Source organism: Falco rusticolus, chromosome 9 (genome assembly GCF_015220075.1).
Source record: "Falco rusticolus isolate bFalRus1 chromosome 9, bFalRus1.pri, whole genome shotgun sequence".
Classification (NCBI taxonomy): Eukaryota; Metazoa; Chordata; class Aves; order Falconiformes; family Falconidae; genus Falco; species Falco rusticolus.
The window spans coordinates 42,844,223-42,868,917 of record NC_051195.1 but is presented as its reverse complement, the minus strand read 5'-3'; the positions used below and the strand labels follow the sequence as shown (position 1 = coordinate 42,868,917).

The following is a 24,695-nucleotide window of genomic DNA, read 5'->3' as shown; positions in this document are numbered from 1 at the left end:
GGGCTGAAATGTCCCTTGGATTCTGGGCATGAAAGATCACCTATGGCTGGTGAAGGACCAGGAAGAGACAGGCTGAGGGCAGTGGGGTCCCTGTACCCTCTCACAGGTGCTGGGTGACCTGCCTTTCAGTTGTGACCTACCCTAGATACTCCCTGGGCAATTTCAGATCAGGTTTCCAGGGTTTTTTCCTCCCTGCCCCTATTTCCCCATCATACCACTCCCGTAATTCCTCTCTCATTTTGCTGCTCACACCCTTCAGTGGCTGCTGCAAGGTTACGTCTCCATTTAGTCACCCCGTAGCCAAGTGAGACATACCTGGCTCATATAACATGCTCTCATAAATCAAAAGTAGGAGGCAGGGAACAGGAAAAATCCCAGTAAGCAGCCAGGACGATGCTAAGTTGACAGATGCAGGGCAAGGGCTGGTGGCTGCCTCTCTGTAAAGCATCTGTCCTTTCTTTCCAGAGGAAGAGGCCAAAGGCTGCCTTTATCCTGGCGTTAAGCTCTGCAAGCTGCTTCTCCACCACTTTATGCGAGATGACAGCGTGTTGGGGTGACAAGCCCAGGCCAGAGTGGCAGGGACGTTATCGGTGGGGATGACGGTGTCTCTGTGATGTGCACAGTAATGAATTACCCTCTCTGCAGAAATGAGTAAGTTGTACCTGGTGATGCAATGATCAATTTGCTCCATCATGTGAAGCCGTCTATTCATCACAGGCACCGACTACCAGCTGCTCGCGGCCACTTTATTGGCACCAGTGGAGCTCTGTAGGCAGCTCCTTGGGTCCCCGCTGAGGAACAGCCTGAAACAGGGGTCTCCCCTCTCCCCCGACCTCCTGGTTGAGGGTCCCTCCAGCACCAAGCATCCAGAAATCACAGCCCACACTGCTCCAGGAGGGCAGGAGAAAGAAAAGGGGGGAAAAAGACCAAGTTTCTATGGCATCTCCTGCACCAAACAGCAAGAAGAGCTGGCAAGTTGCCTTCTGCCTGCTTCTGCTCATACCCCAATGGCATGCTGCACACAGGGACTGGCCTAACCCACCTCCTGAGCCTCAGTGATGCTCACCTGCAGCAGCACCCATTTTCCTGCACTCCTGCAGATAAGGCACAAGGCTGAGGCACAGGGCAGATGAGCTCTTGCTGCTGCTGCAACAGCATGGCCATGGCAAAGCTGTTTCCCCATCTCCTGGCCCAGATTCCCTTCGCTTTTCTCATCCACTTCACTTTTCATCCTCCGCTCCTAGGGAGCCTCACACCGCAGGGCTCAGCACTGTCTTGCAAAATCACAATTGCCCAAATCATGGCAAAACCCCCGCAAATCATCACTGCAAACCCCCTGCAAAACACCACTGTTACAAGAGTTTTGACTTTTGTAAGACTGGGGTAGCAGTGGTGTTGCAAGAACATGGCAGGGCTGAGCCAGGGAAAGCCACAGGCAGGGAGCAAAAGCCCAGCTCCCATCCTCAACACAAGACAGGATGCACGCAGGTGCAGAGCTGGGGAGCACCGCTCTGTCACCAAGAGAACTGAAAATAAAATAACAAACAAATAAAAATTTAAAAAAAATAAAAATCCAGTTGATTATACTTTGGTGAAGAATGCAGAGAGCAAAGGCTCACTTGGGAGCAAAACGAAGATGAATCGACAGCAAGTTCAAGAGAATTCATTTTGCTGCTGAACACTTGTCTCTCCATCAGGACATCTCAAAGGCTTGTCAAGCAAAGGCAAGGCTTTTATTTGTTTCTATGGTTGCCATAACGATAGAGCTATATGTCATGTCAGGCACAGCTGAGGCTTGCACCTCTGATTTATAGCCGCTCACCAGAAATTATCAACTTCTCTGCAGAGTGGGTGGAACGGTGATCCAGGACCACCAGGCATTTGCCAGTGCCATGCTCTGCCCCCCAGGTTGTCTCTCCTTTAGTCTCCCACAGCCAGCTGTGCCTCGAGGGATGCTTTTATTATCCCCCACAGGGATGCTCGGTGCCAATGGTGGTGGGACCCAGGGACTGCAGGTGCGGGTCCTCCCCATGAGCTGCCAGTGGGGCAGAGCAGTGTACGCTGAAACAATTATAGTGATTCCCGGTCCCATGGGACAAGCAGTACCTCCTGAAGGGCCAGAGACAGCAAGGTGTCCAGGGAAGGCTAGTAGAAGGATTAAACACCTAATAGTAATTTGTTTAAAAAAATATGGACTAGTGTGTTTACCACCAGGTTATGGGAGAAGTACAGGTAAGAGGGAAGGATGGGGGCAATGGGGAGAGAGAAACAAAGATGGCTCTTGAAACCAGGTGAGGCAAGGTGGGACCAGGAGGTATTTCTTGTCCTGGCAGGGGAAGCACAGCTGGGGCAGTCCACCCAGCCTGCCACCTGGCCTCCAGCCAAAGCCAGAGGCTCCCCAACATGGGGAGAGCCCCACAGCACTGCTGGTCAACCTCATATGAACAAAGACATCACTGTTAGCGTGGCTACCACAATCCCAGACGTGTGACCGATGTGATCATCGTGTGGATGATGAGATGCTGGGGTTGAGGAAGGGATGCTCAATATGGTTACTGATAAATTATACATATAAGTTTCATTAAGTCTAAGCACCCTCGTGGTTAATTTATGATGCACAGTCCTAAAACCTCCACCGCCAAGTTCTGCACGCAAAGTCCTGTCCCCACTCAAGCCCTAGCACACATGGGAGCATCCCCAGCGGGACATTTGTATGCAGACCTTTGGCTTCTGTCTGTAGGAAGATTCTGTGATGACTTGCCTGCAGCAGCTGGAGAAGGCTTGTGCCCTTTGTTCCCACCCACCAAAAGCACCACGTACAGCTTGTTGCACTGCTCAGTGGTGAAGCACACAGAGAACGGCATCCCTCTGGAGCAGCAGCGCAGGGGGTCAGCATTTCTCCAGAGAGCTGCTGAAAGGCAGAGCCCCACCTCCCCGCTCCGCAGGCTCAAGCATCTGCTTAAAAACGCAAGGCCATGTTTGAACCTTTAACCCTCTGAGTTGTAAAGACTTCATCACTTGTTTTCTCCAAACCAGGCTTTCTGCAATTTCCCTCCATTAAGCTCTTCAAGACAAGCAACCCCGGAGCCAAAAGGTGCCAGACTAATGAAAGGTCTGGAGGAATGCAGCACACTCATTATTAAAGACACAGAAGAAATACAGGACTGAGCTACCACCACAGCATTCCAGGACAGCAAACAGGGCACTCCAGGTGCTGAGATGTGGCTGTGTTGCGGCTGATGTAATACAGCCCAGGATCTGCCCCCTGGCACAGGACGTGACTGGCTTCGAGCTCAGGTGCTGCAGGACCCGCTGCAGAGGCTGCCAGCACGGAGGAACAGCAGTGCTCCTGCGGTCCCACAGCCCAGGGGGCAGGTCCCCCAGTGCAGAGGGATGGCTGCGTTTGAACATCTACACAATGGACAACCCAACACGTGTTCACCTCTGATGGAAGGCCTAACGTTACGGGTCATCATCTGGACATCTGAACCATCAAAACTGCTGCATTACTGCTCCTTTGAGAAGCTACTAACACTTTGCTTTGTCCTTCTGGATTGAGACAAGACATTGCAAGATAAACAGTTCTAAAAGTACTTTTCTCATGTGAAAGCACTCAAGAATCTCAGAGGAGGTTCTTGAAGACAAGGCAACGCAATGCCCGTGAGCACCAAACACAGCAATGTCCCTGCTCACCAACTGCAGTGGACCTGAACAGCCCCAGCATCAGCCCCTCCGCACCATCATGCTCCGTTTGGGCAGTATTACCTTGGATTCCACCCACCCCAGGGTGCTTGGGACTCCGAGCTTGCAGCCTGATCCCTGTTTGAGAAGTGTTTAAGTTCTAATGCAGAAATAATAGATCGCTTTTCGGTTTTCACTGTATCTGTGAAACCTTCCATAATTCAACATCAAATATTTATTATTACGTTTATTGAAGTTTTAATAATTTAGCGTCTCCTGTACGTAAGATACAAGCACCATGAACTCGCCTCCCTTATTCTACCTGGGTCACTCCAATATTTATACCTGGAATTCTCAGTTTGGGATCCAATTACGAGGGAAACGGGCAACAGCCCCCGTGCCAGAAAATCCCCTCCTCCTGCCTGGCATTCATCCACCCCGACCGAGACTCTTCCACAAGGATCAGTACCCAGAGACAATTACTGCACTGGAGCAGAAAGCGAGCTTCCTAGGCTCTGCTTTCACTAAGGTACTTTTAACAAAGATGTGAGAAGGTAAGAAATAAAAAATGTTCTCCCGGCATTTTGGCTTGGAAAATGTTAACATAAAAGCAGACGACCCTTCATCTTCTCAAACAAAAAGCAGTAGTCTTCTGCAGACAAGAAAAACAACGTTCCTAAGAGAGCCAAATTGTGATAGATATGTACCATCAGTCTCTTTGCAGGAAAGGGAACAAACACTAATTAGCAACAAAAACACACTTGGAAGTGAGGACCTCTTGGACGCCAGTCCTGGCTTTGCCATAGGTTTTGTACGCACTTGCTCCAACCATAGCCCTGCCAAGGTGATGGGACAGAAGAATGGAAATCCACCACCTTATTGCTCTGGGAAAAGAAAAGATGGAGGGGCTGTGGGACATGAGGATGCTGCTAGTGCCTAGGAAGGTGAGCCACAACACAGACAACAATTTGCAGGTCAGGAAATTATGTCTTGAGTCAACAGCAGAAGGCAGTGAGATGGAAGGCAGGGAGGGAGGGATCACAGAGTCTCCCTGGCACCCAGCAGTCATATGCTTAATCTTAATTTAATGGGGGAGAGAGGAATACACAATAGATACCTTTAGGAATTAAATCCTTGTAGTTTACAGCCAAGCCCTTGTAAATCAGACAAAGGAGGACAATCACCACCACCACCTGCCTCCAAGGCAGAGGCTGCTGCTCCCTTTCCAGCTGGGGCACAGAAGGCGACCGTTTTGCCTGGCTTCTTTTCCAAAGGATCCCCCTTTGCCTACCCTCAGCCCAGTCTCCCAGAGAACAGCCTCTCCTTCCACCAGGACAACTCTCCTGCAATGCCTTCTTAGGTCCCACTTCTGAACTAGAATAGCACAAGTCCAACGACATGCAGTTAAAAGGCAAGCTAGCCAAAACAGGGGAGCCAGAGAAATATCTGGACAGTTACTGAACTTGAGGAAGGGAAAAAAGAACCTCAAATTGTATAATAATTGGACAAGCAATGTGGTCTTTCACCAGGCTCTGAGTTTGGCCCTTCATGAGCACCAGAGCCAAGTATCAAGGGCTGGACAGATGTGATACACGTAGGAGTTTCTGAATAATGACAGCACCTCTGTACTGGTAAATGCATCAATCTAAGCCATGCAGTCTAACGTTAGGTTTAAGCCACTTTAAAATTGCTTTTCCACAGGCTCAGACCAATTTACCTGACTGGATTGGCAGACTTCAGAGCTATATACACAGGCCTGGCCTAGACCGATCAGGATCAAAAAAGCGTGGAAAGCTATCACGTCAGATTTCTTATTGGAAGAAAATTAACCAAACATCATCATAGAAATTACTGCATTCTCAATAACAATTTAAAAGCAGTGTAGTCACTCAAGCATGAGGAAAACGAGAAATCTGCTTCCTACCTGACATCTGCTGGATCTTCCGTCACCAGAACATCTGTCTTGCAGCTGGCGAGAGGATTGATGGAAAGCTCCACGGGGGGCACCACGAAGCTCTTACTGACAGGCAGCCACAAGCCTTGACCCAAACTATAGGTTGATCTGGAACAAGGACAAATATATCATATAGGAACAGAGTATCCACAGTGAATGGTGGTCCTCTGTTTCACCAGACCACTTGGAAGTCAGAGCAGCAGTGGATAAGTTAGCTGTTTAGTCGTGCTGAAAACCAGATGAGAGAGGAGTAAGTAGAGGTGTGACAGGGAGAACATGGGGATGGTCAAGCTTTTCTTTTTAGTCCACGGGAATTTTCTGTGCACACTGTCCTCATTTTGCTGAGCTGTGTCCAGCCAAGGGGACAAAAGGGAAACCCCTCCCTGTCTGCAGAATATGGACAAATCTTTCACGTCTGTCAAAGGCAAACGACAGTCGTGTCCCCCAGCCAGCACAACAAGACAGAGCCAGGACTGACCAAGAGGTAGCATCTGCTGGGATGTCCTCACCGGCTCTTCCCTCCCGAATGTCCAAGTTGAAGACTCCTTTGGCTCACCTGAGTATCTTCTCCGGTGCCTGCTCTCCTGTGACCAAGTCATATCCCCGCTCAAGCGTTGTGTATGGCCACGGCCTGGAGGCAGAGAGGGAAAGAGCAGCTGTGGCACATCGCTCGGCAGGGAAAGCGGCACAGCCCGGTCCTGGGTCTTTGGTGCCATGATGACCAGTGGGGAGGAGAGAGCTGGGCTCCTCACCAGCGTGGGAGCCAGGACAGAGCAAACATATCATTGTATCACTACTCACCCTTCGCTGTGTCCCCAGTCGCTGCGCACACACAGGTGGCGATGGACGGGGTCCGGGGCATAGCCTTCATGGCAGCTGCACTCTCCTGAAAGAGAAGAGGGGAAGATGAGACCTCTCTGCCCCAGAGGCATGTCAGCACCTGTGGCATCACCCTCCTCCCCTGCTGCCCATCTCTGCTTGTTCACAGCCATTCCTGGTCCCTGCCAAGGACCTGGAGCACTTTGGACTCTTCTGAAACCTCCAGGAGATGTGGAGGAAGAGATGAGATGATGCGGAAAGCTGCAAGAAACCTGCAAGTCTTCTGGAGGGGGTTACATGACATAGCACCCACAGTAGCCAGGGATGGAATTTCATGCTGCAAAAGGTCTGTCCTTAACCTGTGTTCCTGTGCAGCCCTGCAGCTCTCCAGGCTCAGCAAACCTCTACTCAATGGCCTCCAAGAATGCCTCACATTCCCCAAAGAGACTGCCCACATGGATCCAACCCCTGCCCTGGTCCTGCTGAGTCCTGCCTACACCCCTGGCAGAGGGGCTGCTCTGGGGCCAGTGGTTCCCTCAGCAGGGACCATGACCTCACTTGAGAAGAGCAGCATCTACTCCCATGCACTTCCTGAGTGGGGGGACACCCCAAACCCACCTTGGCCACATCCCCTTCCCACCTGTGCTCCTGCCACCTTGCATGGGGATGGGATAGCAGAGCCTCCTGCAGCCCAGACTCCCACAGGAGGATGCAGAAACCCCCTCTCTCCACGCTCCACAGGCAGCACCCCTGTCGTGTCCCTGTCCCGCAGCACAGGGACTCCGAGCCCTGCTCCCCTCCCTGCTCCCCAGGTGCTGGTTCACCCTGTTACAGCTCTTTGACAGCAGGAGAAAATATTTCCTGCACCAGAAACCCAACCGTGCTTGGCCCAAATTGATTCCATGTTTGGTAGAAATACATAACCCAGAGCAAGAAACGGCAAAATCAAAAGATTAATTGGATTTGCACGTGGTGTTACAAGCTGCTGCCAGTGGTTTTCCCCCTCCTCCCCCCACCATGCCTGCCGGTGCAGCAGGCTGAGCTCTAAACACCAGCAGAGGTGGGGACCTGGGGAGGGTGCCTGGGGGGGAGGGTGCCTGGGGGGGAGGGACCCCCAGCACGGCAGTAATGCAGACTGGCAGGTACCTGCGTGCTCATTGGGATCCTAAGCAAGTTCTTAAAATGCCTCGCAGGGATTACAGTAAAGAGCTTTATTGTCAGGAGGGAGCGAGACAAGGGTTCAGCTGCTGAGATTTTTGAGGAAGAGCTGCCTGGAAAGGGGGAGGCGGCAAAAAAAGAAAAGAAGGGGAGAAAAGAGACAGCTAATGATGTGCTAAAATGCAACAGCACCTTCATGAAATATTCACTGCCTTAAACACGTCTAATATTAAAGATTAAATGTCCTGGGATTTGTCCTAGCGACTTCGAAGCACTGATTTATGATCTGTCAAAAGCTGCTAACCTCATGATTCATAACGGGAGCGGCAGGAACATTGCTTCTCCAACGGGAAAGAGTTGGGACAGAGATGGCAGTGCTAGCCCCTGCTCCGGCTCAGCCGTGCCTGCAGGCTGGGGCAGTCTCCTCTCAAGAAAACGTGGGTCCTAATGGCTCCATCAGTGATTTTAAAAAAAGAAAAGTTATTTTTTCCTTGGGTGCTTAGCACGCAAGTTTCCCCAGACATGCCGCAGATCATTAATTCCTGGCACTTATTACATAACAAATATATGCTCTGCAAATGAGAGACATCTCAAAGTGCTTGCAAAGCAGAGCTGGAAGTCTTGAGGAACCTGCTCCTGCTCAGCTCCTGCCACAGAAATTACAGCAAGTAGGGAAAAGCCACCTACAGAGGTTGGCATCAAACGGCCCAAACACCTCCCTCCTTATCAGCGGCTGGAGGTGCCGGGGCAGCGAACCCTTTTCCCACAGCGCAGGAGATTTTATTTTGTCCGCCAGTTTGTTTACTGCTGCCTTAGTTTGGCGTCGGAAGGAGAAACTCTATCAACCTGCAGAAATATTGATTTTATCGACTCCAGTCCTGGAGTTTCAACAGCTACAGCCGGTGCTCGAGGCTTTATTGGGAGGTTTATTGGGAGGTTTATTTCAGTAAGCGAGAGGGCAAACGGTGGCACTAGCTGCGGAGGAGATCCAGGGTGGCAGAGAGGTGGGACACTGCATAAAGCCACTCAGGGCACAGAGACCATGGGTACCTGCCCCTCACCAGGAGCACTCAGGACCAGCTTTCCACAGATTTTCCAGGGAGGTCTGCAGCCTTTTGGCAGAGTTTTAGCAATCGGATAGGAAGGTTCCCAACATGGGATCAGCTGAGTGTTGCAGCCTGCTGGAGGAGCAGGGACTCCATCTTTCTGGGACAGATGCTTTAGGATCTATTTCTGTATCTAGAACCACAAACAGGCAATTAGTGGGGTTTCCAAAAAGCCTCAGCAGAACCCGCTTTTGCTCCCTCTTCATCAGCATCCACCCTCCTTCTTTGGCCCTCTGAGCTACTCGGATATTTTGTCTGTTCCCATCCTCCCTGGGTGTGATGCTGAGCCAAGGGATGCTGCTGAGCAAGCCAGGCTAATCCCCACAGACTGAGAAACACCCGATAAAGACCCCGGAGTGGCAGGACCAGCAGCTCCCGTACCCCTAACTCCTCTTTAGGGTAAGTGCCTTTTCTTAAAAGCAGATTTCAACAGGTTACTAAAATAAACCAAACCGCCAAAAGCCAAAACAACAGTGCCTTTGTTCAGAGCTACTAAATCCCATCTATTTCTGAGACAGGCACAGTTACCTGCCCAGCACTGCTTGGGCTAAGTTAGGATTCAACCTGAGCTTAAAGCCAGAGTCAACCAAAATAACCAGGTTTGACAAATAACCACGCCTGAAGCTGGATGCAGTTCCCTAAGTCCTGCACATGCCTCCGCACAGCATTCGGCTGCTGCTGGAGGACAAATGAATCAGGATCTACAAACTGCTGTGACAAGCATCCTATTTCCACAGCCACCAACCTGCACTCTGCCTGCCCATGGTAAAAACACAGGCATGTGTGGTCCTTCCTCTTCCTTTGGATTCATATATAACCCACAAACTGGGTCGGATAATCCATGGCAAATTTTGAGCTGCTACAGCAAAAGGAAGGATTGCTGCTCGCTCAGTTTCAACGAGAGCAGGTCCTGGTGCTCAGCTCTGGAGGTCCCATGTTATACTTACGGTGTGTTATTAAACAAAATACTGGGAGGGGAGGAAACACCTCTGCCAACATAGAGAGAAGATGCATAAACCAGCAAATGCAATGCTGTAGCTCTAGCAATAAGCTCAGAAAATATATTATTCATGTGATACATGCAGCTACATGGAAGGACAAGGGGAGAGCTGAGGCTGTGGGAATGCAGCAGCACCCACAGCACTGCTCTCCATCCTCCCTTGCTCCCCTCTCCCCACTTACACAAAACCTCATCACAGACTGTGCTGCCATGACTAATGACAGGTGACATAGTCTCCATGGCAGTTTCTGTTTGGGGAGAGCAAACCCTTGTCTGTAGCAGCAGGACATATCCCCAAACAAAACAGGCATGTCTCACCTGCAGCCTCCCTCCTGCTGTGCCTTCATCCCCACGGAGGCTGGTGGAAGAGACCCCTGGCAGCTCAGCCCGACGTGCCATGCAGAGCCATGCGCAGCAAGGCAACGGGCTGCTGTGCTGCCAGAAGCGGGGACTCCAGCCCGCGGCAACTGGAGACACAGCCATGCAACCCCAGCCCTCTTTGTCCCCATGATACTGCAGGCATTGCTCTTGCCCTCAGCTGGGCAGGTGAGAGGGATCTGGAGCCTCACCTGGAGGAAAGGGGCAAACTAAGGACACATCGACCTAGTTTCCACATGCAGATATGAGCTTCCTCTGTCTGTGTCCGAGCAAAAAGCATCTCACATTGTCCGTGCTTCACGCCAGCTTTAGTGCTGGAGCTGCAGAAGGGCAGGGCTGGAGCAGTCCGCAGCCATCGTTACCACTGTTAGCATCCACGGCTTCTGGCTTGGGGTGGGCCCATGCTGAAGCTCGCTGGTGCCTGAAGGAAACGAATCTAACAGGAGCCACATCAGACCTCATTGCTTCCAGTGGCACAGGCATGGTGCAGAGCCAACTATGTGGAGGAAAAGAGCCCTCCAGCTCCTGCCGCAGCTTGACCAGCACAGCTAGAGGCTTTAGCTCTCTTTTTTTTTTTCTATCTAAGCTGAAAGTTGAAGAACTATTCTTCCATTTCATCCACCACACTGCACTGCTGCTTCTTCTGAAAGGGGAACAGGGTCTCGTGCTGCACCCGTACCCTCCCTGGCCCTCCCCACTCTGCCCGGGGAGCAGCAGAGCAGAGCTGTGGGATGAACTGCCAGCGTGCCAGGGTAATCCTGTTAGCCTCATTAGGGCGAGAGGTGATCCACGGCGATAATGCCACAAGATCCCCCTAATCCACCCACCCAGTGCACAGCATGACGTGGAGGCTTCCGGAGTCCCTATGCTCCCAGGGAAGCTGCTGCTCTTATTGACATTTTTATTTAAGGAGTCGGGAGGGCTTTGGCACTCATGGAGCAAGCCTGTGGCTTGTCAGCCTTCTCCTGGCACTGCCAGTGTGTGTGATTCCCTCTCCACAGCAGCACTTCTATCCCTGGTGTTCGCCCTTGTCCCTGAGGGATGCCCTGCTGTGCCAGGGCTATGCCCCAGCTGCAAAGACACCACTGTGGGGACAAGTCCAGACCCCAGCTGAGGTGGCAGCCTGTTCCCAGAGGCTGCAGGGCTATAAGCACGTGCCTTTCAACCTCTGTGAACACTGCATGTACACACGGCCAGCCGCTTTGGGGCTGCCTCTCCCACCTGAAGTGATGCACAGCCTGGTCTCAGCTTTTTGGGTCCCCTCCTACAGCCGCAGCAAAGCACCCCCAGATGCCAGCAAGCCAGGAAGCTGCAGCACCACTTGCCCAGCCGCCCTTGGCTCTGCAGCCCAGCTGGGCCATCCCCCATGCAGAGCCCCCATCCCAGCAGCGGGGCGAGCTCCAGCACAGCTGGCTTACCAACACTGCCTCTCGCTTCTCCTCCTTCCACCCATCATGGCACGGGAGGAGAAAGGGTCTGCAAGGGAGGTGGGCGCCAGGCGATAAGCCGAGGCCAAGCATTTTTCAGTAAACAGAGGCGGCCGTTGAGTGCGGTGGCTGCCCGCCCCACCAGCCCTGACTGCACCACTGTTCGCTGCGGGGCCGCGGCACAAAGCCCCTCTCTTCTGGGCGAGTGCAGAGCCATCTCCAGGGTTACCAGACTGATCCGAAGTGGGAGGACTGGAAGGTCCCACCTCCTTCCCTGCTGCAGGGATGCAAAGCCTTCACCCCCATCAGCAGCTTGAGTTGCATGGCCTGAATCCCCTTGCCAGGAGCAAAGGCAGCTGCCAAAAGGCATCCCCCACCCAGTCGCTGCTGTCCCAGCCACCAGCTTGGGTTTTGGCATGGACAATGTCCCCTTGTCACCACTGCCCGCAGTAGGAGCCACTGCCCAGGAGTTCCCATCGAGGCAGGGGGGACATGGGTGCTCCCATGTGGGGTTCATGGGCTGCCTCCTGCCACCGCACGAGACACCCTGTGCTGTCTCCGGCTCTGCTGTTCCCCCATGCGTCCCTCCCAAGGTGAGGGCAATGCCCAGGAGCACTGGCAGCAGCCCTGAGCACCAGCCATGTGTCACAAGCCACCAACAGATCAACACAAGTCACCTCATCCCTCCAATGGCCATGGCCTTCAACCTTCCATAATGAAGCTGTTGAGGCCTCAGAGTTTCATCCATGTCCAGAGGAAGCCCTGCATCGATTTATCCTTTGTGAAAGATTTCTGAGCTCCTGACAGAGAAACAACCTCTTCATCCAGCATCTGCAGGAAGTTTGATGCAGGTGAATCAAATCTTGTGCCCTTCAGCCATCTAAAGTGCATGCTGTGACCCCATGGACATCTCTCTCAGGCCATTCTTCCTCACCATTATGGAGAACCCCAGACCCTCAGCGCAAGAGGAGGCCGCAGCGTTCCCTCTGGGGCATGGCATGGCCCAGTGGTCCTCAGCGCTGTCTCTGAACCACGTGCAATGCTCACTGCCTTGGCCCGTCTCCCTCCCTGCCTACAGCAACCCCCGTGCAGGCAGATCTGACTGCACCCCTGCACCCTACCCTAGAGCTGCAACCACCCATGGGGAGATGCCACGGGCCCCCTAAAGCAGCACCTCTCCTGGCTGCCCAGCCTCCTCCTGGGGGATGATTACCAGGGAAATGCAAACCCTGGGAACTGCACAAGAGATCTCAGCACCAAGTCCTCCTCCAGACAGGAGCTTCTCTGCCTGCAGTCTGGCCTAAATAAAAATAATAAAACACCAAACTACATGCTAGCAGCGCTCCCCGAGCTGGCCTTAAACTGGCTGCCGGGCTTTGAGCGCAGCATCGTGTGGCTGCTCAGGTACCTGAGCCACTGGTGCCCCACTGCAGCTTCCCTGGGAGATGCAGCTCCCAGCAGTGCGATGACAAGGATGACCTCACCAGGGACGGGACAAGACACATGTTTGCACCAGGGTTGGCACCAGGGTTTCCCATCGATAGAGGTGTGCATGAAAGAAAAGTTAAACCCTTGCACCAAAATGCTTCCTTAAAGAGTTTTCTGTGTCCCTGTGAGACAGCAGATGCGGGCCTCTTTTGAGAAACTGATTCGGAGAAAATTAAAACACATATAAGGATGAACAAGGGTCTTAATAGTTCATGAAATTCCCGACTTCAATGAACAAGCACAATGTCTTCAGAGAGCTGCTCCTCAAGCCAGAGTTGGCCCCTGGCCGAGGCTGTGGCTCCTCCAACAACCCCAGCAGCACCAGCTCCCAGCGATGCTCTCTGCAAAGCTTCTCCTCTTGCCCTCGCTATCTGCTGTCCCTGGCCTTTGGGGATGGCACTTTCCAAACCTGAGTCTTTGCTTCATCCTGACAAGAAATGCAATTTCCATAATGCAGTTTAACCATGGAAGAAACAGAAAGCGGCTCCTGCCCGGCCAGCCTGGCACAGAGTACGGAGGGAAAATCTGGAGTTAATGTGACAGTTATCCCTCCTCTCCCCCTGCCGCAAGTCATTCTCTTCACCCAGATCCATCACAGCACTTAAGCGAAGTTTAACTTCCAAGGATTGCATCTGGGTTTACGCTCTGCATGGATTTCATTCTCATTCTCATCTGCTCAGCTCCTACGTCACGCCGCCAAGGAAGATCTCCCTGGGCACAGTGTGTGGCTGATGCAAGGAAGCAGCGAGAGTGCCCAAGGGTGGACCAAGGCTGATCCACGGTGCCATGGCTGTCACCTGGGGAGAACACTGCCCACAGCTGACCACGGCAAGGCGAGAAGCCACCTCCTGCAGCATTGGTGGAGCAGGCCAAGCCAGGGAGATGGGCCCAGGAGCGGCTCCGTATAGCAAAACTCATTCCTCTTCCCTCTTCTCCATGGTCTTTAGACAAGCACAGAAATGCCATTACAAGAACATTAGCAGCTACAGGATTAAACAGTCTAATGGCAGAAAATGAGAGTGTAAAGACAGCACAGATAACCTTAACTCAGCCCCCTCGAAGGCATGCATTTTGATTGCTGTTTATGTATAACACTTCAGCCCGAAGCTAAATTAGCTTGGGAGTTAACTGCCTCATGCCCTGCTTGGTGCACGAAGCAAGCTGTGCCGCCACATGAAAAGAAATCATATATTACATGGTTTTTGACCAAGTTATTAAACTCCATACCTTAGAGAGACAGAACCTCATCTTATAAAAGTCTAAGTCAATAAAGACACTAGGATCCTCCAACAGAGAAAATAGCAGAAGTGCACAAGAACAAACAAATATTACTTGATGTGCACAAAACCTGCACAATATTAAATTGAACTATTGGAGAAAATGGCTGCTTTCATAAACACAGATAAACCCTCACCAAGGCTGGTCATCTCCTGATTTACATGCTCAGTTCTGCAACCTCCAAATCTCCTCACCAGGTTGCCTTTAAAAAATGGCTTTGTTTAAAAATGACTTTCATCTGTCTCCTGCCCGCAAGACCCCTGTTCTACCCGGACAGGAGCACCATCTGCGGCTCTGGTGACAAACTAGCCCATTTGGAAGATGATGGAAACCCCCCTTTTTTTTTTTTTTCCTCCTGCCAATTTTCAGAAAAGACCCTTCACTACCACATCTCATTTGGTCCTTACAAGCCTGTGCCTATTGCTTTGGGGGTGTCATAATCGTGGATGCAAAGGAGAGAATTTCAGTGGAGAGGTGCCTGATTTATAAATGGGGGGAAAAAAAATTTCAACACATTTGCACCTGTTAATCAAGGTAGCTATCCATCTCATTTATGCCACTGCTCCAGCAAGCCTGACAGCACAAAATCAGAGGCTGTTTCTTCCAGCATTTGGCCTTAAGGGACCGATTCTCCAGCAGGTCTCTTAAGTGATGCCCACAGAATGTGCAAGTGAATCAGTTTTATGCATACAAAGCAGGTAATTGTGCTCACAAATCAGGATTTGCATATGCTGCTGAAAACGGATGCTCTCATAAACGTTACCGGTGCCGTAAGGGAGGCCAGTGAAAAAGCAAGCACTCCTGAATTGTACACAGAGGTATCCCAGTGCATGGCACAAGTGGTGGCGCAGGCAGCATACTCCACATCTGTCCAAAATACAGAGATCAAGGAGAGCTGACTGCAAGTCCCAGAATTCAACAGACTTTCTGTTCTCTTTTCAAGCAGCACAGTCAGCATCTACCAGGATGGGGTGTTCTGACTGAACCTCTTCAGCTGAGGACAGCATCCCGACCCTGGCAAGGGACTGTCCCATCTGACATGGTGGCTGGGGAAAAGCCACCGTGTCACATCTGCAGGGGGAAGACCCTCAGCAGCCTCCATTTATTTACATATTTGCAGTCATGTCAGACCAACCAGCTTGGCTGTTTCCAAGGCAGGGAGGAAGGAAAAACATGATATTTTCCTCATGTGCAGATGTTGGTGCTCCCTCTGAAAAGCTCTGATGAGCTGGTGCTTTGCAATGCGGGTTTGAAACTCATCAGGGGGCAGCAATCATTTAATTAAAGAGTGAGTCACAAGGCAAAGACACAAGGGAAGGCAAATTAAGGTCAGGCAAGCAAAATATATTTTGGTATATCCTAGTGTTTCAGAGCCTCCGTTTTCACTGTGGATTATTATTCATACTGAAGTGGTACTTGGTGGCTGGATGAATGAGTCAGCACATCGTACGGACAGATCTTACATAAAATGCCAGCCCAGAAGAGGTCTTTGGTGCTGGGAAGGGCTTGAGTCTCACCAGACAGAGCATACATGAGCTGGGGGCTCCTGTCCAAACGTGTGGCAGGAGCCTGTGGTGCTACCACCAGGGGTGAGTCCTGCCCACAGAGGTTTGCCTACACCTCGGAGCAAGGAAGCTTTGGGACAGGGCTGTATCCACACTGCCATGGAGAGCAGCTCCAACGGTAAGACTGAAGACAGATTAGCTACAAATGTGCTGGAGGACCTCAAATGTGGTTTTGCTGCTCTTCACAGGAGAAGCCTTTTAGATTTTCATCCTCTAGATGGTCTGAGGACAAACCTCAGTCCACCCTCCTCATGGATGCTTCACCCAGCACAAGAGGACAGAGGGCAGGGGAAACCCCCAGCACCCATTGCTTGAGATGCTCACAGAGACGATAAAATCCCTGACCTGGAAAGGTTGAAATCTAGACAAGATTTATGTCCCATAGTAAAACCACAGGCCTGCCTTTCTCACGGTGATAAAAACAAATCACCCTTAAAAATAGAACGATGCTAATAAAAATAAATCTAAAAATACATGCAGTGTATCATGGAGCTACAGTCTGCCCCCAGCCCGGCATGGAAACTTCTCACCAGTTAAAGGCTGGTCAACGGTGATGAACTTCAGTGGTGCTGTCCTGGGGTAGGGTGTCACAGAGGTACTTCCAAAATTTTGTTTTCAGTGGGTGGTTACTACATCTTAGGAAGTTTGGACATCCTAAGAGGATTTTTGATTTAGGCTTTGAAATCCAGCCTGACTGGCCAGTCCTGCTCTCTCTCCCCCATAGCATGGCGCACCCCATGTTACAAAAACCCAGCACAGCCCCCGAGCCACCTTCCTGTGCAAGGTCCTGTCACCCGCATCAGCTGAGGAGATGGCACCTGCTGGCTGGGGTCACACACACACTTCCCACCCACGCAGACCCCCTGCCTTCATTCACTAGTTGCACGTTCGCTGATTTCTGTGTTTCCAGCCCACTGCAGGCTCCAGGACCCCCATTTATCACCCAGGAGCACACAGGCCAGAAGGAAAGGTGACACTTCTCCTTTGCCCAGCCCCACATCGCACAATCCCAGCAGGGCAGGTTGTTGCTTCACAGGGGCAGCCTTTGCATGCAAGCAGAACATGCTCAGCAAAATGTCATTTACAGATGAGGAAAGGTGACACACTTCACAGCTCCCTGAGGAAGGGTTGGAGGAGAGATCCAACCTAGGTGACCATCAGGCAGGAGCACTAATGGGAAACTTGGTGCTCTACAGTGGAATGGCCCAAAAAGAAAAGGGACAGAGATGGGGCAAACTGACGAGTAGGTATTTGACACTGGACAGCAAAATAGCACAACTTAGAAGCAGATAAACTCCACGTGCCTGCAGCTGCCACACTGTGCCCATTGTGCCCATCCTCTTTACACTTTACTGATGGGGGTCACCACTGTGTGACCCTGCTGGTACCTCTCGGTCCCCCATGCCTAGCACCAGGCTAAAGCAGAGGTGAGCCAAGCAGGCTCCAGAGACAAACCTTCTCCCTCACATCTCCAAGCTTGTCAAGGTCTTCATGCTTCCTCAGCCTCTCTTACCTGTTTCTTGATCACACAGTTGCTCACAGGCATCGGTGGTCCTCTGTCCACAGAGGTCTCTGACCCAGGGGGATGTGGCATTGATCTGATAGTAGAGGGACAGCTTGGCTGGATTAAGCCAGTCGGAGATGTCCAAGTAGCTCCCCTCGCTCACAACGAAGCTGCTTCCTGGAGGGTAGGAAAAAAGTGTGTCAGTTAAGTGTAAAAATAATAATAAATAAAAAAAGCCAATTGTGTTTTGGCCCAATGACACTCTTCAAGAGCTGCTGTGATGTCAAGATCAACAAAATAATAGTGAGTTCACCAACACCTGGACCCAAAGAATTTCATTTGACCATTCCTGTCCATACAACTGTGCCCTAACAAGTGGTCCGCCAGCTGGAACGCTCCTATGCTCAGACATTCCCATACCCAGCATCACGGGATACTGGATTTGATTCCCAGATCTCTGCAGAAATGTGGACAACTGTAATTACCCTGATCCGTAAGATTGCAGCATCGCTTCCCCAGCTTGTGCAAGTGGTGTCCACAAGACGCCTGGATGCCAGGCTCAGGGCGCGGGTGGGCAGAGCATCGTGGGCTGCTCCCACTTCAGAGCTGTTGTCGAAGGCGAGTGAACTGCCCCAACACACAACTCCTTGTACGACTGGTCTCGTATCAGAGACATTCCCTCACCCTCTCCCTCCTGAGAGTTAGAAGTGAATTCCTGCCAAAAATCTTTTCTTACAAATTCTTATGTTTCTTTACTTTGTGAAATGTATTTTTCCCCATTGGCATCTGGGAATATGCATCATCTAATTAGCCAAATAGATTTTCAGTTCAGCCCAATCATTTCCTTATCTAACATCTGAGGCCCAGCATCGCTTGGGGGATTTTGTAGGCACAGAGGTCCTCATTAACTCTGATCTTCAATTACATTGATTATAAGACTGCCTCCATAATAGTGCTGCACAGATGAGAGGGGAGCCAAAAAAACTCTGCCATTGAGTGGTGTTTTTCAAAAGTTACCCAGGTAAAAGCCTCTAAAACGAGGGGAGAAGAAACCTTCACAGAGCAGTGGGCAAGGGGAACTGCCAGATAGCCCAGGAACCCAGAGCCACCCTTCCATGAAGTGCTAGGACTTGCAAATGTGGGCAAAATTTGCAATCATGTGAAGGTAGAAATCTTTCTTAGCGATTACCCAAGGACAGCAAATCTACAGATCCAGGGCATATTTTCAAGAAACTCTAGGGCTTGTATCACTTAGTAAAAGACTTGGACATCATCTTTCTAAGCACTGCATAAGATTTTAGCTCAATGAAAGCCCAGGAGATTAAAATAGCAAGACAAAAAAAACATAGCAGCAACCACCCCGCATGAACCTGCTTGAACGCTAACTCCTAATTTCCTTCTGAAGAGAATCACTGATGCTTCAGCAATAAGGAGCCCTTCTAAACCTTATCCTCCACCACGTTATCCATGCAAAGGATAAAATAACTAAATCCTGAAGTCAAGCATCCTAGTGAGTAACCCCATTTTCAGGCATCCTGAAGTCTCAGTGTCATACCAATCTGGGCCCTAATTTCACATGATTTTGAGTCTTCTACACTTACACTGTTTATATACCATAAACGTATTCACAGACGCATCTCTACACTCAAAGCCAATGGAGGCTGCCAAACTACTGACTGTTCAAGCAAATGAAAATTAGACATCCGGGATCCAGCTGCTCTGGAGACACAGCAAGGCAGGAGCCTGCATCACCAAGGCAGCAGGATACATCTCAATCAGACACACGGCAGCAGTAAATTGCTGGGAAAACTCCACAGCACCAGTGGAAAGCATCGAAACGCTGAGCACAAAGTACCTTGGAGCCACGTAATTTTATTTCTAATTATCATTCTTTTCCATGAATATTTAAAGATAGCTTTAAATACCAATAATAACTATTGCTGGTTTATTTTACCAAACAGAAATGCATCAAGAACCCATTGGGAGTGTTTACCATTTACGCATACGTATCTATATAGTAACCTGTCCATCTTGCTTTCTTCCTTGTTTTTGTAGTTCCTAAAAAAGAGTGAGGCTTGGGAGGCACGTAAGCACATTCTGAGGCTCAGCTACAGGCAACTCCCTCTGCACCCAAAGACTGAAGAGTGAAACCACCAGCTCTTGATTAAATCCCTACTTAATGAACCCCACTTCTAGTTAAAATACAGCCAAGCTGAAAGTAACAGAAGCAAATCAGACATAAAATAGTCATGTAATTACTATTCATAATGACAAGAGTGAGTTGAGCTGGCAGAGCATCCTGGCCCAGGAGCTGCTACACGGAGGGGAGGACCTCATGGTCGGGGTGGGCGATGGAGCTCCCCACCAGCCCACCAGGCTGAGCTCCTCCAGGGGGAAGAAGCGCATTCATGACACTGCTGCCAGATTTTCATTTCCTTTGGAAAATCCAGCCTATTTGTTGTTGGGTGTGTAAAAAAGCCCACAATGACTACCTGTTTGTGGAAGTACCTCCTCAATCAACACCAAAATGTGACACCTGGCCAGGAGCCAATAACACCTCTTTCAGCAGAATTTTGGCATCCATGTTAAACCATGATTGGGAAGCTTGAAATCATTTGCAAATTGATAAAGCTTTGCCATATTCTGTATATAGAAAGACCTTCCCAAATACGAAGCAACTTAAAAAAGAAAAGTCCTGGTGTTTTCAAGATTAATTACTTATTGTGATTTCACTAAGTCTGAGTGAGAAATCATCCTCAATTTCAAAAGTGGTGTGGCAGAGGTGAAAACAACTGAATCTAAAATCCCTGAATTTGAGTTCAGTGTAAAATAGAGGCTGTCTACTTCAGTCTAAGAAACAAAAACCCCAACCAAATTAAAAAAAAATAAAGCCACCACCACCCCAAACCTGGGGAAACTAAAGGTTTTAGTTAATCCCCTCCTTCCTAGAAGGGAAGGGACAACTTCCAGCAAGGAAACATCTCACATCTTTGAAGCCGAGTGTGTTGCAGCTCAGCTGGGTAAGATTTCTAGATACATTCACAGACACTCTCATCACCCTCACTCCCATTGAAAATACAAACAAACATACATCCCAACCTTGATCCCTTTGTAGCTTGTCTGGGAAAAAAACAACAGGAAAAGGCATTTTACAAATATTTTGAAAGCTAAAATTCTGAAGATTTCAAAGCCTTTTCACACAGGTTTTCTCTTTATTTTCAAAGAATCCACACACAAGAAACAGTTTTCAAAAGTCACCAATGCACACTTATCAAAACCATCTTGAAAAGCTCAGAAAGGGCAGGTTGAGTATCAAATCCTTTTAGAAACTACCAAGAACAAATATTTTCTAAGCAAAAGCTGTTTCAAATGTCTTTAGCTTGCTGGGAACACCAGCCAGGCTTGTTTTCATCAAGGCGCAGCCTCTCAATGGAGGAAAATCAAGGAGGAGGGAAGGGGGGTGATGGGGAACCCCAGGGGCTCACACTGCCAGGGCAGCAGGGGGTTGACCCCACTCTGAACCACCCTCTGAAAGCCTGCCTTGAGGACCTCAGACCCCACCAAACGACCCCCACATCCAGCCTTAAGCACACCTGCAGTCACTGCCTGTGGACCCTGGGGAGCAGATCTCGGCAGACACTCAGAGAGGCCATCCACCCTGCTGTCCTCTGCTGCCAACCCCGTCCCTTCCCAGGTGTCCTCTTAGCCACAAGTTTTGAGCTTTCTGCTAAAAAGCTGGATGAAATCTCCCTTAAACAGAGACATTGAGGTCTCAGGGTAAAGCAATCATCAACCAAACACGGGAATACAGCAACAAAGCAGCACCTCTCCACCCACCACCACCTCCCAGAACCCCCCCCCCCCCCCAGCAGGACATGTCCCTCGAGCACTGGTGGCTTTATGGGCCAGTCTATGCTGGAGAGCAACACTGCAGTACCACGGAGAACATCAGTACATCGCTACACAACCGCCTCCCAGCTCCACGAGGTCCGGTAGCCCTTCGGGGGACTGATTTGTTTGGGGTTTTGTATGCATGTGTTTCCCCCACCTGCCCTTTCCTTCTCCAACCCTGATCAAAGGCAGCTCAGTTAAGGCAGCATCAAAAGTTCATGTCTCTTATGCTGGGGTCTCCTTCCAAGTTCAGCGAAACTGCTTAAGCTTTGACAAAAGAGGCTAGAAGTTTTGACATTTCAAAAATCATTTTCCAAAACACATAAGGATAAAACAGCTCTGAAGAGATATCTAACAAGGGAAAAGAACAAAGCGCCCAAAAGGCAGCCAAAAGGGTTTGCCTTTTCCTTTCTCTTTTTTTCCAAGGGGAAAGATCAAAAAATATATTTTTTTTAAGAATGTCTGTTTCTTCCTCTCTCCGCTCTTTTTGTCTTCTTTGGTCCATTCACTGTTTCTTGGCCAACGAAATTCCTTTTCATCTAAAATTAGTATTTTTGTTGGAAAGCTACAGGAGGTCACGCTACAGGTTGCTATTAATGTATCCATTGCTATGTTAACATACAATTATAATCCTGTTACAGATATTTTTTTAAACACTAGAGGAAGGATTATCCCTCTTGCTCCATTCTATAGGTACAAAGAACATCCCTATTTGATTTCTTTAGAGGACTGGAGTTTTTTCCTTGTTAAACTTCAAAGAACATTTCCCAAAGAGGCAACTCCTCCCCTATCAGTGTTTTCCACTGATCGGCTCTCACTCTCCTGTCCTGGTCCCAGGGAAAGAAAACAACTGCTTCTTAAGTTCTTCAGAAAGTGCAGAAGAAGCAGACAGATGTTGGATGTCCAGGACACACTGACCTAAGCAAGCAAACCAGGCTTGGTGCAGGATTGCACCCACAGACGAAGGTGGTGTTCAGCTTTACCACCCCTCTCCCGCTCAACACAAAACTAGTAATTTTGGAAAACCTGAAAATCTTCAAACTTTTAATTCTGTATTATAATTTGAATCCAAGGATAGGATCACACCAGGTTAAAATCCAATCTATCCATCTCATCTTGTTTTTCAAATGGTTTCTCTCCTGCACAAGATGAAATGCTTAAACAGAAAGCTACAAGAGCAAGTTTCTAGCTAAACAAAAGCCTGGAGACACACCTTTACTTTACGCTTCCATCAGCCCAAGTGCACACAGTTTACACCGTCCACAGGGCTTGGCTTAAGGATGTGTTGTCAGCACAGAAACTGCCTGCATGGCCGTGGGCTGCTCATGCCAGTGGTCCCCAACCCGCCGACCATCAAACCTGGAGACCCCAGCCCCTTAGGAACACTGTCAGTCCTGCCAGAGCTTTTTCTCTCTGGCAAAGCAGAAGCAAATTAGTGATGCAAATCTGTACGTAATTACAGCTAAGACTAGAAGCGTCTTTCCTGTGGGAGGAGCAGGGTTACAGTTTAAGTGTAAAATTGCACTTTCTTGATAATTCTGACAGACTCTTTCTTTGGGTTTTCTTGGCAGTCAGTCTTGATTTCGCCAGGGCTGAACTGACAAGCAACGCACGCATTTAACTTTATAGAGCAGGTGACGACCTGGCCAACGTTTCCCAAACCCAAGCCAGATGCCATCTCCCCGGCCCTGCCTTGTGGTCAAGCTCACACTGCAATGACATCTCCCATGGCGTTATTAGACAATATAATTGCGCAGGTGTTAGTAACAGCACATCTCTGTCCTATCTGGGCCAGCACTGGCTGAGACGGAGATTAGACTCCTTAATGCTCCATATCTCCCAACTCCCACACTCAGCCTGGGGCTCTTTCTCAGTGATGCTCTTTAGATACTGGACAAGGGTTTGGGGAAATGCAGCCTACATCTAATCACATCACAAAGTATACGACAGGTAAAGTTATGCTAAGCTTTAAAAAACACAAAGTGTGGGTGAATGGAGATTTTTCAGCTAGCTGCAAGACCAAACATCCTCCCAGGGCAGCAGAAAACACAACCAAGAGGCAGCCAGTGCAAAGTTAATATGCCACGGGGCCGAGGCAAGCTAACACCCACTCGCCAAGAGATTGCAGATCAGCAATGCTACTTGGTGGGAGAAAGATAAAGTGAAGTAGCATGTTCCTAGCTGTGCAGCCTCCAAAAATCCTCACTGCATTGCTGCATCATTGCTGCTGCAGGTATCCCATTAATTCTTTTTGGAAGGCAAGCGTGGCCTAAGCCAGCTTCTCAGGAGGGACCCACCACCATGCTGCAAGCACACAGGGCCTCATCCTGCAGATGCAGGTCAGTGTTTGCATCTCTCCACCTATGGAAAGGAGCAGGGTTAGTTAGTCAAAGACATTGTGCCTTACTGCAGTCTTCCCTCACCATCCCTCTCAAATTAGAGGGTAAACGGTGTTGACAGAAGCTCAGCAGGTGCCGGGAGATGCCGCCTCCCCAGTGGTGGGCACATCCTGCCTCTCTCCGGGTGCAGGAACTCCCAGCTCTGAAGCAGCCCCTGCTGACACCATCCAAATACCAATACCAACTGCCCTGGCTTTACTCCAATGAATTCTGCAAAGGAGAAAGGAAGAGGCATTTGCCTTCCCTTGCGAGCCGAGCTGTCCCGGCAGCCAGGCGCGCTGGCAGCAGGCGCATGGCCAGGGGAGCCAGGCTGGCACCGGGAAGAGCTGAGCGCAGGATCACAAGCCTGTCAAAGGCACGATATAAACATGATGTACTTCAGCCTCCAGAATATTATTAGTTCTTCATGCAAAGAGCATTCGCGCCGTAAAACCGTCTCGGAATCCCTTTGATCCACGCTGATACAGTTTATAAATTGATGTTAATATTTAGAGTTCATGTCTGGTAGCGCTGCAGCCATTTGCTCACACTTTCTTGCCAACCAAACAGGCACAGGAACAGGAGCGAGCTCTAATGCAGACACAGAGGTGACCTGGTGATTAAGAGCTGATAGAATTAAATGCAATTTGTAAAGCTGCCCCAAAACATGGCCACCTTACAAGAAACACGCAGGGTCCAGAGCAGCCAGATGTAGCCTTGAGTCTGCAACAGGAGAGTATTGCTTCTGCCGAAGCCCCGAGCCAGGTTTCTGTACAGCATACCAGGCACCTCTGTGGCAGAATGGCTCCGGGGGGCAGAAAACAGCAAAGGAAAAAACTTGTTTTAAGCCAACGAATTCCCTCTGCTGATTTCAGAGGGGGCTGGGACCAGCTGGAGAACATGAGGGACCCCAGTGGCAGCATCCCGCTGAAAGCTCAGAGAGATACTTTTGAGATCAGATCCCTTCCTCCGTCCTTTTGCTATATACCTGGGGTGCTGCACATGTAAATAAAAGAGCAGCTCCAGATTCTCCTTGCTGTGAAATGGGATGGGGAGGCAGCTGGGCTC

The 24,695-nt window shown here is 50.0% G+C and overlaps 1 protein-coding gene across 1 annotated transcript in view; it reads right to left on the bottom strand.

Moving 5' to 3' along the window:
• Positions 1-24,695, bottom strand: part of ASTN2 (astrotactin 2) — a 353,959-nt gene that overhangs the window by 191,766 nt on the left and 137,498 nt on the right. The window contains exons 7-10 of the mRNA XM_037399819.1: positions 17,368-17,535; positions 6,437-6,521; positions 6,192-6,266; positions 5,606-5,743 (exon numbers count right to left, since the gene is read on the bottom strand). Of these exons, the coding sequence (XP_037255716.1) occupies positions 5,606-5,743; positions 6,192-6,266; positions 6,437-6,521; positions 17,368-17,535 (466 nt within the window). The remainder of the gene's footprint in view (positions 1-5,605; positions 5,744-6,191; positions 6,267-6,436; positions 6,522-17,367; positions 17,536-24,695) is intronic.